Source organism: Squalius cephalus (assembly GCF_949319135.1).
Source record: "Squalius cephalus genome assembly, chromosome: 7".
Taxonomy (NCBI): domain Eukaryota; kingdom Metazoa; phylum Chordata; class Actinopteri; order Cypriniformes; family Leuciscidae; genus Squalius; species Squalius cephalus.
Genome location: NC_137128.1, coordinates 24,980,735 through 24,997,142, shown reverse-complemented (window position 1 = coordinate 24,997,142; position 16,408 = coordinate 24,980,735). Strand labels below are relative to the sequence as shown.

General features: G+C 37.2%; 1 protein-coding gene across 1 annotated transcript; it reads right to left on the bottom strand.

The window, feature by feature from the left end:
* Nucleotides 1-1,096: 1,096 nt before the first annotated feature.
* On the bottom strand, nt 1,097-6,423 carry prrx1a (paired related homeobox 1a). The gene is made up of 4 exons (XM_079875694.1): nt 5,758-6,423; nt 3,082-3,257; nt 2,724-2,905; nt 1,097-1,918 (listed from the first exon to the last, which is right to left on the bottom strand). The coding sequence occupies exons 1-4, from the start codon at nt 6,002-6,004 to the stop codon at nt 1,786-1,788; spliced, it is 738 nt and encodes a 245-aa protein (XP_079731820.1). The 5' UTR covers nt 6,005-6,423; the 3' UTR covers nt 1,097-1,785.
* Between the last annotated feature and the right edge of the window lie 9,985 nt (nt 6,424-16,408).

Below are 16,408 nucleotides of genomic sequence, written 5' to 3'. Positions count from 1 at the left end.
ATTGTTGGAGCACATTACAGTGATGACAGCTGACAGATTTCTTTCACAGAGCTGAAAGAGACAGATGAAAAGAAAAACAACTCACCAGCTCACCCCCTTCCTCCAATTGACTGTCTCTAAGGTCACTTGAGGTCACATGTAATCAGCGGACCGAGGGAGCCATCAGGTACATAAACAAGCCAGTGTCAGCCATTCAAAAAAAAAGCCCGAGGCCACTTAAACTCAAACGATCGCTTCCTGTGCCATAAACAGACTGTTTTGAAAGTAAACATTCCTGTTCAACAAAAAATTAACAGCGGCGGCCCTGAAAACTGCTTAAAGGAATCAAAGTTCACCACGCAACACCAAAGTCTCCATCATCAGGTAGTAAAACGCATAGGCTGTTTTTAAAACGCTCCTGTCAGCTGATTTTTCTCTTCCACCTTTAAAACGCTTTCAAATCCAAAGCAAATACACAGGCACTTCAATGGAACGATAGCTGGCAGGGGAAGAACAACAGCGCTAGAAGTGTTTGGATCACATTGTAAATGACCAGTTTGATTAGCTAAATTTTGTAGTTTCCTTGCTTTTGTTTAGCCTAGAAAAGCACAGAGTTGGAAACGGGTGGATGGGAAAAGAGCCGCAGGAATTTCTGCAAAGCTTTCTACTGTTTCTCACGAAACCCCCAGGAGTCCCGACAAAGAGTTATTTTACAGTTTAAAGGTAGATGTTCACACTGAGAGAAGGAAAGAGTAACAACCATCCATTGGAGACCACAAACACACTAACTCTCACTACTCATGGGTTTCTAAATGATTTCACCTGCCTTTCCTTCTGTTTCATCATGGTGTAATTCAATGGGCCAATATTGGGAGTACGTTTCATCTAATTTTATTCTAAAACACCTCTTCACGTACATAATGAAATAGGAATTGATGTCTGATACGTGGAACTGCTGCCAGCAACAGAACAATCCAGAGAATAAGAAAAGTCTATATACATGCTTTTTAGTGAATCTTGAACATAGTTGTGGTAAAAAACATGGTCAAATTGTTGCAAAGGTTAAAGTGTTCTCTGGCAGGCCATAGAGACATTTGAGGACACTCTAACCCTGAAGCGCAATGCTTGGACATCTTTATTGCAAAAGGAATATTACATGTTTAGATATGTTTAGACAATATAAATGGGTAAAATCAACAAGGCTCCAAATGCATTACTTACATATATGGCAAGAGTTCTGAATATGCCAAAATGAACAAATAACCCTGGCGTGTTTTAAACTGAAAACGGTGAAGAGTGATTTTAGAGTACGTTAATAAGGTAGCCAAATTTCAGCCAGTTCCAAATAATCAAAATATCCAAATCCCAATTTGTGGCCTCAGTGCATGGTTATGAGTTCCAAGGAGAAATCGAGGGGAAATCCTAAAAACTTCCCAGATGTCCACAAGATTGTAGTATATGGATTCCGCAGAGGTCATCAAATCCCTGCGGTCTCGAGAAAGAAATCTATAGTGAGCCACAGTCTTCATACGGGATGACCACACTCACGCTGCCACAGTGAGTGCGAACAGAGAAAAGTTTCCATTTTGTGCTTTCCAAAACTGAATTTTCCCACATGCCCAGAACATGACAGTCTTATGTAAATCATTGGTTCGGGAAAGCTCGGTACCTTGGAGAAGTTCTCGTTTCCTTGTAGAATTGATGGATAAGAGTAAAACACATATAGGAGGACAGAAAACAACATTTATGCCAGTTTTGTGGGGACACTGGGATCGCTCAGAGTCTCTGACAGCCCTGCTGTCCACTTCAGTTGACGGTGGGTACCTGGTTCAGGCTGTATTCTTTGGCCTTCAGTCTCAGGTTGGCGATACTGTTGGCCATATTCATGCCCTGGGCTGTGTTGTTGTTAGCGCATGATGGGGAATAAGTTGCCATTGCGCTGTAAGGGAGAATTCAGGTTGTCAGGATGAGAATTCACACTTTTCATTAGTAACGGATCAGAAATGCATGTTCTGTCTCTATTCATTTTATTGACTTTAATAAAAATGGTTAATATGTTTTTGATGAAAAACTTTATATGGATGGCATTTGTGTCACCACATTTCTAATTTCAAGACAATAATTGTATATTAATAATAATTAATACTTTTAATAGTTTTCACTCCCTTTGTTTAAAAAGGATGTTTATAGTAATAAAAAAATACAGAAATGTAAAGTGGTATTTCTGTTAAAGAATTATATGAAATCTTTCATAAAAATGCTTCTTACTCAAGCTGTAGAGTTGTCTAAATGATCCTTTAAACAGCTTTTCTTATTGATGGTTATGTATCACTGATATCATTTCTATAGGTTGAGTTTGCAGAATTCAGCTCCATGTATAAACAGTTTTCTGAATAGTTATGCAGAAGTAAATCTAAATCTATGCATTTATAGATTTACATTGTATACATTCCATGGGAATTGAACCCTTGACCTTGAGTCAAATGTAACTGCACATGGTCACACGGGTCTCATTCTAACACATTTCATGTTTAAATCGTATGGTTATACATTTGAAATGGTGGGATAGTTGAATATTTTAAACATTTATTCACAAGTATACTACTTTCATTCACATTTTTAGTTAAATGAGGGGCGGCAACATTATGCAGATGCCATCCACTTTCATAACCCAGAATATTGGTATAGCTTATGCACAACCAATGGAAACAGCAGCATTAAAAAAAATGAGGTGGACTTCTAACCTGTACGATGGTGAGCTGCCCCAGGACAGGTAGTCATTGGGTCTGGGAGCGGGTCGTGGGACAATGGGCTGCTCTACGGCTGTTACCTCTCCAGAGAAAGACTTGAGCAACGAGGCATTTTTACTGGCCAACATTGCACGTTCGTTTCGCCGAAACTTCGCCCGCCGATTTTGAAACCACACCTGGAAAATCAAGAAAGGTGCTCAGTTAGACATATACACACTGTGACGAGCAGCCTTATCATCATAATGGAGCATTGTGTTTAGTTTGAGAAGGTAAAATACAAGGATGTGCCACTGCTGCGTCCCCATGATGTGAGGACAGTGAGCACGGTTACGTTCTGTAGACCGTGGCTAACCTGCACTCGTGCTTCAGTGAGGTTGACTCGGCGTGCTAAATCCTCCCGAACAAAAGCGTCGGGGTAGTGCGTCCTCTCAAACACTCTCTCTAAGGCCTGCAGTTGGCTGCTGTTGAACGTGGTCCTATTCCGCCTCTGTTTACGCTTTTTCTTCTCCTCTGAGTTGAGTTGCTCATCTGCACACACACACACACACAGAGATTTAAGGATGACATGAATATCCCCATTATAGCAGGTCTGTACTCAATAAACGGCCTAACAACCTGGAAAAAGGATATTAAATTCTTAGGATTATGCTTAAGTCAAACTAGCGATTGGAAATTCAGCCAAAAGTCACACACATTTCTTAGAAAAACTGTAAGTTTGTAACTGTTCAATGTACATTCGGAGAATTAATACAAATTATACTTAAGACAAAAGTGATGATCCTTCCTAAACCCGTATCCCACTCAAATCTTAAAGAGTGTGTAAGCAAGAACACTGATCCTTATTTATTAAAAATAAGATATTTTTCTCCAATTTTATAAATTATCAACTGACATTTTAGGTTAATAAACCCGCTTACCCCATATGATCTTTCGGGGGTCAATATGACCCCAGACCCTAATCATATTGTGAAAAAATTTGCACAATTATTATTATTATTTCTTGACTTTTCCTCATCTTTTCAGAAATGTGATTTTGACAATGTTTCTGATGTTTGCTTTTACAAACAGTGCGGAAAAAGATTTTTATAGGATAAATTTAGGGGTTTTATTAATGGAAGAAAATGTTATTAAATAAAGTAATTGTATTATGTAATATAAAGTAATATTTTTATATCATCCAGTCAAGCATAATCTTATATAGGCCTAAATGATATTACACCTACAGAAATGGAACATAAAAAAAATATGCAATTATCAGGTTTTATAGAATGATACATAAGCCAAAATAATAAATAAAACTACATGTATCAGTTTCCCACTTATTTTTAGTATTTGATGAAATCTATTTTCTTCTGTCTAATACTTTTTCTTTCTAAAATTATTCTTGCTTCTTCTAGTAGTAAAATGCCAATTAGTATAATGTCTTGGCTTTTTTTGGTCCGGGGAGAAACAGATAGTTTCAGACTCACTCCTCTTAGTTTGGATAGGCTACATCAATCAGTTCTTAAATCGCTCCATAAACCTTCCCAGAGAGGGAGAAAATACCCCAGTGACGAATTGATTCGCCCCAATTCCTACAAGGCCGTAAAGTCAGAAGAAAGTTGAAAGAAGAGGTTATCAGTACTAGGCCCAGAGCATGAACAGCTCTACATGTGACAGTTGTGTGCTTGGAGACATCGAAAATCATCTTAAAATGACATAGCCTCGTCCTAAATGCCCTCGAGTCTTAAATCGTGTGGTTAGTGTAGGCCTTTTATTTCTCCGACGTAGCCTACACGCGCCCAAATATTAATATGTATTCAGCCTATGTTTATTTATTAAAATTATTATTGTTTAGAATTATTATTTCGTTTTAATTCTATTGGCTTGGTTGGATCAAAAATAAAGATTTAAAATTGTATGTGCAAAAAAAAAAAAAAAAAAAAAAAAGCCCATTAGAGCATATAGTTTTCGCAAAACAAGCAAGACTGTAATTTTAGCAAGAGGCTCTTTTAGGCCTAATAATTTTCGTATTGTTTCAAGTTTAAATGTATGGTTATGAAATCTTAAAAATTATGCTAATAAATCATAATGTATCAAATTAAACGAACAGTTTTGGTAAACATAATAGCTACCCATAGTTTGGAAAATGTAAACGGTCTAACCAATTTATTGACTTGATCATTCAGTAGCTAAAGTAATTAATTCATTAAAACTTTGAACTATTTAAATCTAAAACGTACAGCTCTAAGATTTATAATATCTAGTAGGCCTATATTTTATGAATTTGCAGATCCGAGATCACTTGCTGTTGGCTTCATTTCGGGGAAAATATTAAATAAATAGAAACTGGCCGACTGGTAAAATGACTGTACAGTGACAGCCTGCAGAATAGGCCTAGAAAATTAATTGAAAATTAAACTTTTCTTTTTAAAGTTTAAAATGTTGTTTTGATATTGTTTTACTTTAACAAACCTTAATGGAATCTATCTAATAAAACTATAAGACCTGGCTGTAGGCTATTTTTTATTTATTTGCGTAGCCTATAAACGAGTGGGGTTTAAAGCAACGACACACCACAGTTAATTCCATGTATTAATTGCAAACTTAACTAGTAAGTTGTAGTAAATGAAGCACGCATTCAGAGTTGGGACTCGTGTTCTCTTATAACGGTGCCTAAAGTGACCCCTATCTTTCGGTCGCCTACTCTTACTGATGTCTGTCATTGTCACTCATCTGCTAACGGGACCGTTTTCGGCACGCTAGGTGCTAATCACATCTATTAGTTATTTGTGTGTAGTAAGCTATAGGCCTACCAAAGAATATTAGCGTGTGCAAATTCATCATTTACTCTTGTTAAATAATTGGGAGACCCTAAACAGAAGCTGGCTAATGTCAATGAAGTAGCTATTTTTTCTTTTTTAAGTTGAAATCTAGATTGGCCTTAATTATTCTTATTAAATTAGGATGAATCCGTCCTGATACTTCAATGTTATAATGTTTAAATATTGAAAGAACCTCTGGGATCTCACTCTGCTCTTGCACTTACTCTCCTGCTGTGTCGTGTCGCTGCCGCTGGTCAGTCCCGGAGACTCCAGCATACTCCTGCCCGCCTCCCCTGCGCTCTCCTCCGCTTGAGCTCCCACCATCTCCCGCGCCTCCTCCAGATCCAACAGGTGGCTCACGGAAAAGTTCTTCTTAGCCTGTAAATGATCCTGATTCGCGGTGATCGGACTCTCCAGTCGGTTAGGAAACGTGGCTTGTCTGTCCATTACATGAGCATAGCTGGAAGTCATGACGCAAACTGACGAAACCCAAGATATCCTCTACCTTTAACCAACATGGGTTAAGTCTTGACCTCAAACAATCACTCTATATTCGGCAAACAGATTTTGATTTCTACATCCGTAGGTCAATGTCATATGGATCCAAACAAGCGTAATTATCGCTCTTTTACTTGACAATCATGCGTCTTTATGGAAAAAGGCATCACCGAAAGACATCTCCAAATCTAGAACTCCAAAGTCTTCGTCTTTTTCTACCCGACGACTCCCTCTTAGTTTCTGCAACAGAGGCTTTCTCCTCTCATTCCGAAAGTGAGGGAAGGAGTAATCTGGCGAGATATGTTTGATGGCACAGATGAACGATTTACGCCCAATAGTAGGAGGTCGAACGAGCCTCTCTCAGCTCCTTTCTCCGGTACTTCAAACGGCGCAGACTGGCGCTGAGGGGGGAGCCTGCGAGCCAAATACACGAGCATTTGAAGCCCTGGGGAGGGATGATAGACATACAAGAAGTCCTAATTACGTGGCAATGTTTTTTTTGTCGGTGTTTCTAACGTTTAACAAAGCAATATCTATTTTCTCAACCCCTAACATCCACACTGAAAAACTTAATAATTAATCGGTCAATTAGCCAACGTTATAATAGTTTGGTTTGGATAATAGTTGGGGGTGGTCCGGATACAATATTCGAGTTATTCAGAAATACATCAGAAATGCGTATTAGGCTATCCTACAAATATGATGAACATGGTATATATTTCTGAATTAAAAGTCACTGATATTTATTTTGGGTCAAATATAGTCTACAATGTCTAATTAAATTTAGACAGGCCTCTAGTTTGTATTCTTTTACTGTTATTATTTCTTTAAAAAAAAAAAAAAAAAAAAAAAAAAAGCAGGTTTTTGTTGTCATATAGGCCTATTAATCCAAATCAATAGCGTAACAGGAAGTCATTTTTGTTGTCATGCGTTTTTTTTTTTTTCCAAAATCAAAAATGTTTTGACTTTTTTATGAAAGAGCACATTTTGTCAAAAATTACCTTGACATTATTTTATTTATTTTTCATTGTCGTCATTTTTGGTCCAACATTTGTCCTTTTATCATCTCGAAAATCTTTTTTTTCTTTTTTGCCATTTGTTCCATTTCACGTGGAATTAGATCAAACTGAACAGACTTAAAGTGATCATCACAATCACTTTTTTGCATGCATAAAATAGGCTGTAACCCTAAATCACAGGCTGTTGTGGTTTACTGATGTTAAGCTATATTAACACTAACACTTGATCAAAGTTACACACTGGCAAAGCTCTTATGGGTATCGTGCGTTCAGTCCATGATGTGACACTAGTTCTTTTTTAATCGGTTTGCAGAGGATGTCGAAGCGTTGCGTGCGCTTTTAAAGAGTCTCTCGACAGGAGGGGATCGAGCTCTGCATGTGTCGCAATGACATGAGTTCAGGCTCCAAGCTGCCTCCGTCAGCCTCCTAGCCTGGTCTGGGAAAAGAACACTTGATGCCATCAAAGGGGCGCAGATTGAATCCAGATGTGCAGTGCCTCTCTCGTTCTTTCCGTGCATTTAATTAAGGAGCTTGGATTGAGGAGATCTTTCTTCATCATTAGTTTTCCAAGATCCCATTTCTCCCTCGAAGCCCAGCTCGCTGCCCTGTGCCAGCGCAAGGCTTTGCTTTTATTGTTATTATTTTACTCTGCCCATAAATCTGCCACATATCGAAACCTTGAGTCTTTTTGAAAAATGAAATTTGAGGAATACAGGGAAACAAAACCAGGCCCATAATAGTTTACCAGCAACAAAAGCTTTAATCAGCCTCCACAGCATGTTTTTTTTCAGCAGGGCTTAAGAGTAATCTGAATATGGATAAAGAAATACATTTATGCACTAAAATAAAATTACAGTCATAAAAAGTCAACGCTTGACCACTATATTTTTCCAGAAAAGTAGGCAATAAAAAGTAAAATTGTAAAGCGAACTGGATAAAGTAAAAATAATAATCTACACTGAAACGATAAAACAATAAATGTTTGCATAGAAAAAAAAAAAATACAATAAACGCACTTATATTGAAATAGCCAAGCCTGCGCGGTCATTTGGTTATAACTGTATTAAAATGTGGTGGGGTTTATTTGGAGGACAAAACTTGCTCTGCATTTATTATCGAAAGAAATAGAGGTCATGATCGTCACACTGACAGTGACAAATAATATTTGACAATAAAACAAGACGATCATAAAAACAACGCAAAACATATTTTCATCTTGTCATTATAAGTTTGTAGCGAGTCGTCGGTTGTCAATCGCGTTATTGCTTGTAACCAATACAGATGGAAAGTTGAATTAAGTGAAAACCGTAGGCCTAGAAACAACCACCGAATCGAAACATTAATATAATAATGATATTTTTAATAATACGGTAAGATCATTTTTAAACATGATAGCAATATAGGCTACATATAATTTAGGTGAAACATTTTACCTTTGGACAATGTAGCCTAGAGTTTAATTTGTTTATGAGCGTAAATAGTCGTAAATAATGGAACTCAATTATTACTGTGGTTATTATTAGTTTCAGGAATTTAGGAATAACCTACAAAAAAATAAAAACGTGCAACGTTATGCACCAAATAATACATGAATGAATTAATGAATGAATAAATAAATAAAGTTAGTTAGGAAAAACTCATAAACATTTGGAGTGATACATTTTTTATCAAGTTTATTTGATCAGTCATAATGCATAAGTATAATAAGGTGAATCAACACAGTATAATGTATAGGCCTATTAATATTCAAATGCGTTTTATTTAAAACAATATTTTTTGTTTTTATTTATATTTCCCCCCAACTTCGTTTTGTAGCAGCTATGCACGGATCATTTGTAACAAGGATCATATCACATGTCCAGGATTAGGGATCAATTGGCGTTCATTATAGAATAATTATTATGATCAGACTCGAGGATCCTCTTGTAAAAAGGCCTCGTGCCGAACCCTTATATATGCCATGGGCCTGTGTGCATCATAAACATAGGACATGTGCACAGCTTACACAACATTTGTTTCAGCATCGGGACATTTTCTCATAACATCACGTTATTATGTTTGTCTAACGAGCACAGCAAGGAAAGAATCAAGGGCCTGAGAACTAACGTTGAACCTATCACATATAAACCCACATTAGTCGGAATGTGCCCCACGTTGAAGAAAAAACAAAACAAACTTTACTTTAAAAAGTCCATAAGTGACTATAAAAATCAGTTAATTTGGAGTTTAAATTTTTATAGCCTCCCTTAGCAAAAGTGGACTTATAACACGGTTTTGTTTTCTTAGACATTACTTTAAAACAAAGTGCAAAACATTTTGTAAACCGCAATTCAGGTTCATAAATGTCTTGCATTTTAAATGATGCAGCTGTCCTGACTTTAAAACTTTAAAAAAAAAATATATAAGAGATAGACGTGTAGGTGTCTAACTTTCCCTCACGCCGCGCGAAAAAAAAACAAAAAAAACATGTCCAGTATTAATGATTTATTGTAATCCAATTATTTAACCCATTTCGTTTACATACTGTGTCAAAAGCTACAATCTATAACTAATGCATGGCCAGCGGCGTTAGTGCTCTGTATTTATCACACAGACTTTTTACGTCTCATGTTACACACTTTTCCAAGTTGTCTGGAGAGGAACCACACTAAATTAAAAGCAGATCCAGAGGAATGCTGCTCTATGAAGATGAACTACTGTTAAAACAGGCACATAGTCTCATTTACACGTCTACGTTGTTTAGTATAAACGCTCATATATGAATTTTGCATTAGCAGTTTTATTTTAATGAGTAGCCTATATTAACAAAGACAAACAAGTACACCTGCCTTGAAATTGTCTCTTATAAAAACCAAAATATGATGATATTAATGTAAATTATTTAATAATCTTCAGCCCTCATTTATTTGAATACTGTGGCATTTGCAAACTACTGCATTTGCAATCTTGTTCAAGGAAATTAGATTAGACTAAATGAGCTAAATAAAGAAAAGAAAACTAAAAACTGGTGATAAAGCTTCTAAAATGTGTTCCTGGCCAAAAATGATATACTTTACCAAGACAACGCCTGATCAAATTCAAAACTTATAAACAACAGATCCCTTCCAGAGATGAGTCTTACTTGTATTTTGCTATTCTCTGACCTCATTGCTGCAATGCTGAACAAAAGGGCCAACAACATCCTGACTACAACGCTGAAACACAGCAACAATGATCATTTCCCTATCGTCTTGGTTGTCTTAGTTCATAATATATTGGTCATCTTGGCCTGGAGAGCAGCATTTAAGCACCACCTCTTCATTCCAGAGACCTCATGGGACTTAAAGCTGTTTGGAAATTAGGCTCATTCTTATATTAACCCTTTGACCCTGCCATCCGACGGGCTGAAGCCGTGAAGATGAAGGCCAGAGAGGCTAATTGATGGCCTTCGCTGAGGGGAGAGAGCATGAAAAGATAAACAAAATTAAGAGCAGTGATGAATATCACCTCTGAAGGAGCGAGAGGCCAGGAGAAGTAGTCATTTATTAATGGGAAGTGTTAGGCCGTTAGCCCAGTTATTGAGTGATGGGCCAATGGCAGGGCCTTATTGCAGGTCCTCATGGAGAACTGCGATCATAGGTCGTGATAGGAGTATAGTGTTGGTCTGCTTCAGCTTTTCCCAAACACAGATGTAAGATGACTGTGCAGATTGCAACGCTAATCCAATTTTCCCTTATTTGTCTATTAAATCCTGATTTTTATCAGCAAGGTCTGGTTCTGAAATCAGAGCCCCATGGTTTCAGGAAAGAACCATGAAACACAAGCAGATATGCGAGACAGTTGATGTGGATTTGGGAATGAAAACAGTTACTGTATGTGTGCATTGGGACATTGACAAAGTCTGTTGACACCAAAGGTCCAACTTCACAGTGCTGCCTATTAATATCTAATAAAGTTTCCTGAAAACGTAATGCCCATTAGTCACAATATGAGGAATTTCTCTGTGCTGCCACAATGAGGGGCTCTGATAGAAAACACATGGGCTGCAAAAGATGGAGGGAGCCCATCAATGAAAATATGATAATTGTGTTTCTAAGACTGAATACAAGTATGTCAAGACAAAAGACACATTTAGGCCAAATCCATAAAGTCACATTTCTTTCCGAAACGATGCCTAAGGACAAATGTCAAAGCAATTTGTCACGGCACACTGAGAAGAAGCAAATATGGGATATTAGCGAAGAAAGACTGTATTATTTAATTATTTGGGATTGACGAGATTCAAAAATTGAAAACTGACTATATTCTGATTATATTTAGCATCAGCTCTCTAGAAGTGCTGACAACACTGGGTGAGAAACACTCTTATAGAGCTAGTCCCGCCCATCCGTAAAACCCCAAGTGGACCTCTAGGTTGAAAAATCGTCAATTTACATTTACATTTATTCATTTAGCTGACGCTTTTATCCAAAGCGACTTACAATTGCTATATATGTCAGAGGTCGCACGCCTCTGGAGCAACTAGGGGTTAAGTGTCTTGCTCAGGGACACATTGGTGTCTCACAGTGGATTCGAACCCGGGTCTCTCACACCAAAGGCAGGTGTCTTATCCATTGCGCCACACCACCCCAATGATGGTCAATGCAAGTGAATGGGAGAAAATAATTATTTTCTGATCCCGTTTGAATTGTGCCATGAATATGAACATATGTTGTCTGTGAATTTTTTATTTAATTTTTCATGTTACAAGTTTGACAGTATATTGTATGATTCTTTGGCTAGCAGTTGTGGAAAAGACATAATGAGAAAGACTACATGTCGCCTATGTGACGTCACCCCATAACACATTTTCCCTCCACTTGTCAAATCACGGTGCTAATGCTGCGATAATCTATGGAGACAGATCGAGATGCCTGTGTGTTTTGTACCCAAAATGTCACCATTCAAACCAAATGGGCTGTTCTTTCTTAAGATTCCCGTCAAACGCGTCGAAAGCAGCGAAGAGTTGTAGTCCACAAAGTGCTCACAAAGTCTAACCGTATCAAACTTCTACCCGCTAAATTGTAGCATTCTTCACACGAAAAATTATATTAAAAATTCACAGACAACATATGTTCACATTCATGGCAAAATTCAAACGGGACCAGAAAATAATTATTTTCTCTCATTCACTTGCATTGACTATTTTTCAACCTAGAGGTCCAGTGGGGTTAGCGGAGGGGGCGGGACTTACCAGCTCTATTGAAATACCTGTCAAATGTTTGGGGTCGGTACAATTTTTTTATGTTTAAATGTGAATATATTTTAAAATGTAATTTATTCCTTTGATGGTATGCTGTATTTTCAGCATCATTAGTCTTCAGTGTCACATGATCCTTCAGAAATCATTCTAATATGCTGATTTGCTGCTCAAGAAACATTTATTATTATCAATGTTGAAATAAGTTGTGTTTCTTAATATTTTTGTGGAAACCATGATACATTCTTTGATGAATAGAAAAAGAATAGCATTTATTTGAATATAAATATTTTCTAACATTATAAATGTCTTTGCTAAATATAGCCTAGTAGTCTATTAATTTATATATACTGTATATAAAAAAATCCTGATCCCAAACTTTTAAACAGCAGTGTACATAAAAAAAAAAAAACATTGTTTAGATCAACAAACACATGTTCATCAAGGGTGGTGTTAAGATTTATATAGGCTACTGAGCTCTAATGAGCCACATAATTTCAACACACTGTAACCTTTCTGAATGAGCCTTTGAATCTCAGCTAATGAACATTTGAGAGCACTTAATCAAAAATAAGCTTTGTTTCATGACCAGGATATGTATAAGCCATCATTTCACTCTTTAGGTTTATTTATACTGAGTGAACCAACCCTGAAACACACAAATAAGAAATAAATCAAAACGCCGATGCAGCGAGAGCCCTGCTGAAGTTTCTAAACACTAAACTTCTAAAGTCTCAGACACAAAGGCAGCTTGTCATTCCTCCTCCGCATGCCAACTCTAGCAGGACTTCAGAGAGTGTTTTCATCAACTATCACCCATTAACTCAAACAAATTGGCAGCCAACCTTTCCACCAATATGATGGGATGTAAGTGCTGGGGAGCCTGAGGCGAATGTTGGCATGGCAGCAGAAAGGATTCAAGCAGGAAACAGGAAATTAGGTTTCAAAATATTTTAGATTTGCGCAGTGCAAACACAGTGGATATAGCATAGACTGGAAGCTAAGCGTTCAAGCCTTGCTTCCCAACAGATGCAGTTCTCCACGCTTGGGAATCTGAAAACTTGTCGAAATTGTTGCAGAAGACATTAACATTAAATGTAAATTTATCAGAGCTGTCTCCTACTATAATTAGCTGTCTCCTACTGAACTATAATTTTAAATAAAATGTTATTTCATACTCAAATAATCATTATCAATTGTCTGTAAAAGGAATTCTTCAATTGAAATTTGAGCATGTTCTAAAACTGAAAAATTGCATTTCATTATATCAAAAAACGTACAATAACAAATTTAAGCAATAGGAACTGTGAATTGCATTACAATTCAAAGTTTTAAACACACATTCTTTGATACATTTTTTTTTTTTTTGGCAAACATTTTATAAAATCCATCTGATGTTGGGCATGAAAGAAACTCGACATGATTTATAGACAGGAAATTGCCAGTCGGGTATTCTCTGAGACAAGAGGTTAAAGAAAATCAAGCCAGCTCTGTGAACACAGCAGCCCAAGTTCAGAGGTCCCTTTAGCCGTTTAAAATTGTAAAAAATCTTGCACTACTCGGTCAGGAGAAAAGGTAAGATAAAAAAAGGCATCAAGGAGGCCAAATAGCCAAAGTGTATGGATGTACTTGCATATGTCTCTCATTTGCGTTACGCTCATGCACATTCACATCTCTGATGTGTTTAAAGAGGCCACATGCTCTCTGGACAACCCTGACCTTACTATGGAGGATGTGTCCCTTTTCCTAACACCAATGGACTCCCTTACTTCTGTTCTGAATTTGTTCTGTTCTGAATTTGTTCTTTAATTTCCAGTCCTGATCTTGCAGCTGTCCACATCTGCAGTGAGTTTGGGATGCTGACTCCTCCTTGGCTGCTTGGAGAGACCCCTGCTGGGCTTGGTGGCACCGATTAGTAAGATACAGCTGTGTAGGATCATGAAAGACAAAAGGTTTATTGATTATTTGATTAGTTTAATGTGTGCTTTTTGTCATTTACATTAGATTGAAGTAATGAAAATGAAAGGAGTAGTTCACTTCAAAATTCAAATTTCCTGATAATTTACTCACCCCCATGTCATCTAAGATGTTCATGTCTTTCTTTCTTCAGTCGAAAAGAAATTAAGATTTTTGAGGAAAACATTTCAGGATTTTTCTCCATATAGTGGACTTAGGGCAACGGACAAAGGGCTCTATGATCCCAGCCGAGGAATAAGGGTCTTATCTTGACAAATGATCAGTCATTTTCTAAAAAACATTACGTAATGTTCACGACTTCTCGCATTACGTAATCACATTGGAAAGGTCAGGCGGTAACCTGACATAAGTGGAAAATGTAGGGTAGGGCGCAGAGGTGGACAGTAACAAAGTACATTTATTTGAGTACTGTACTTAAGTACACTTTTTGGGTATCTGTACTTTACTTGAGTATTATTTTTTCTGGGAACTTTTTTACTTTTAATTCATTTCTGCCAAGGTCCTTAAGTAGAAAGTGGTAACGTCAGTCAGGGGATGATTTCGGTTGCAGGGGTTGCATTTTGGTTGGAAATGAAAGTCGGGTTGACGTCAGTACCTGACATCGGACAGACGCTGGATTTTGGTTGGAAATTAAAGTCGGGTTGACGTCAGTACCTGACATCGGACAGATGCTGGATTTTGTTTGGAAATGAAAGTCGGGTTGACGTCAGTACCTGACATCGGACAGACGCTGGATTTTGGTTGGAAATAAAAGTTGGGTTGACGTCAAAGCCAAAAAAGTTATTGAGTGCACTTATTCAATCTCACATTCAATCCCACTACTGGAACGGTGTTCTAGAAATAAATGTGATATTGATATGAGGGTAGGCAGGCAGGCATAGATTCAGAGGCATAAGGTACTGTAAGTATTACATTCAACAATAAAAAAACAATGCATTGACATTTATTTTTTACTTCTGATACTTTTACTTTTAAGAAAAAATGGGTCTTTACAACTTTTACTTGTAACGGAGTAATATTTGACCAGTAGTATCTGTACTTTCACTCAAGTAAGGAAGCTGTGTAATTTGTCCACCTCTGGTAGGGCGTAAACGTCTGTGGCACGTTGCATTTCTGCTATGGCAACGTCGCTGTCTACGTGCTCGCAACATTGTAACAACGTAGAATTTGTGTTAGACGCGACAGGGCTGTAGCAACGTTGTTGCGCGACATTCAGCAACTGAGAGATGACGTTCTGACTATTTTTTTTATTTTATTTTTTAATGCCTATAGAGATCAGATCCCCCATTTAGCATTTTATGTTTTGAGGTTAATTTTGAATTAGTCAGATGTTAGATAATTATATATATTTTAAATATTGTTTATCCTTATTATTATTTAATGGGGCTATCAATAAATTAGCCTAATTATAATCAACACCTGCAAGTGTACACTTTGAAGAGTTAAAAAATGACAGAAGGTTACATTTACTCAACTTTATTAAAATTGCATTATATAAAAAAGTTGCCAGAAGCTAAATAGTCATGTGACTAGAATGCAGTTCATTTATAGTCTTAGATTTGTACAACTGCCGTTTGTATTTAGGCTTCAAAATTTATAAAAGTTGTGTTCTTTTGTGAAGATCATAATGATCAAAACATAAGAATCATAAACTTCTGGTGACAGAGCTTATTTTGTGCAGAAATCCAGAAGCCAATGGAAAAAATCCTATTGGGTTTCTGTGGAGGGAACCAGGGTGATGTAACTTCCGGGTTGGCCTACAAAAATATGTCATCACTGCAGCACTCTATATCAGTGCTTGGAGAATCAAATTGGAGGACCAGAACTAACTATTGTATAAATGTGTTTAAACACAAGGCTTTCATGAGTTTTATGTGTTTGGCCTTAGGACTGTCATTCGAGAATGAATTGAGCACAGCAGTTAGTGGAAGCTGAACATTCTTCAGGGAGTGTGTTACCATCAGAGACTTCCCTCATGTTTTCAATTACCATTAGGACCAATACATCTCCATTTCCTGTACAAAAGCCAGGTTCCTTGATCTAGCCCCAAATGCACTTATTCATACACAATCAAACTAAAGTCATGGTCAGCTGCAGAAATTGTCAAAACCCCAGTGCCCCTATCAATATCTTGTTCCCACTGACCACAGTGGCCCCAGAAGT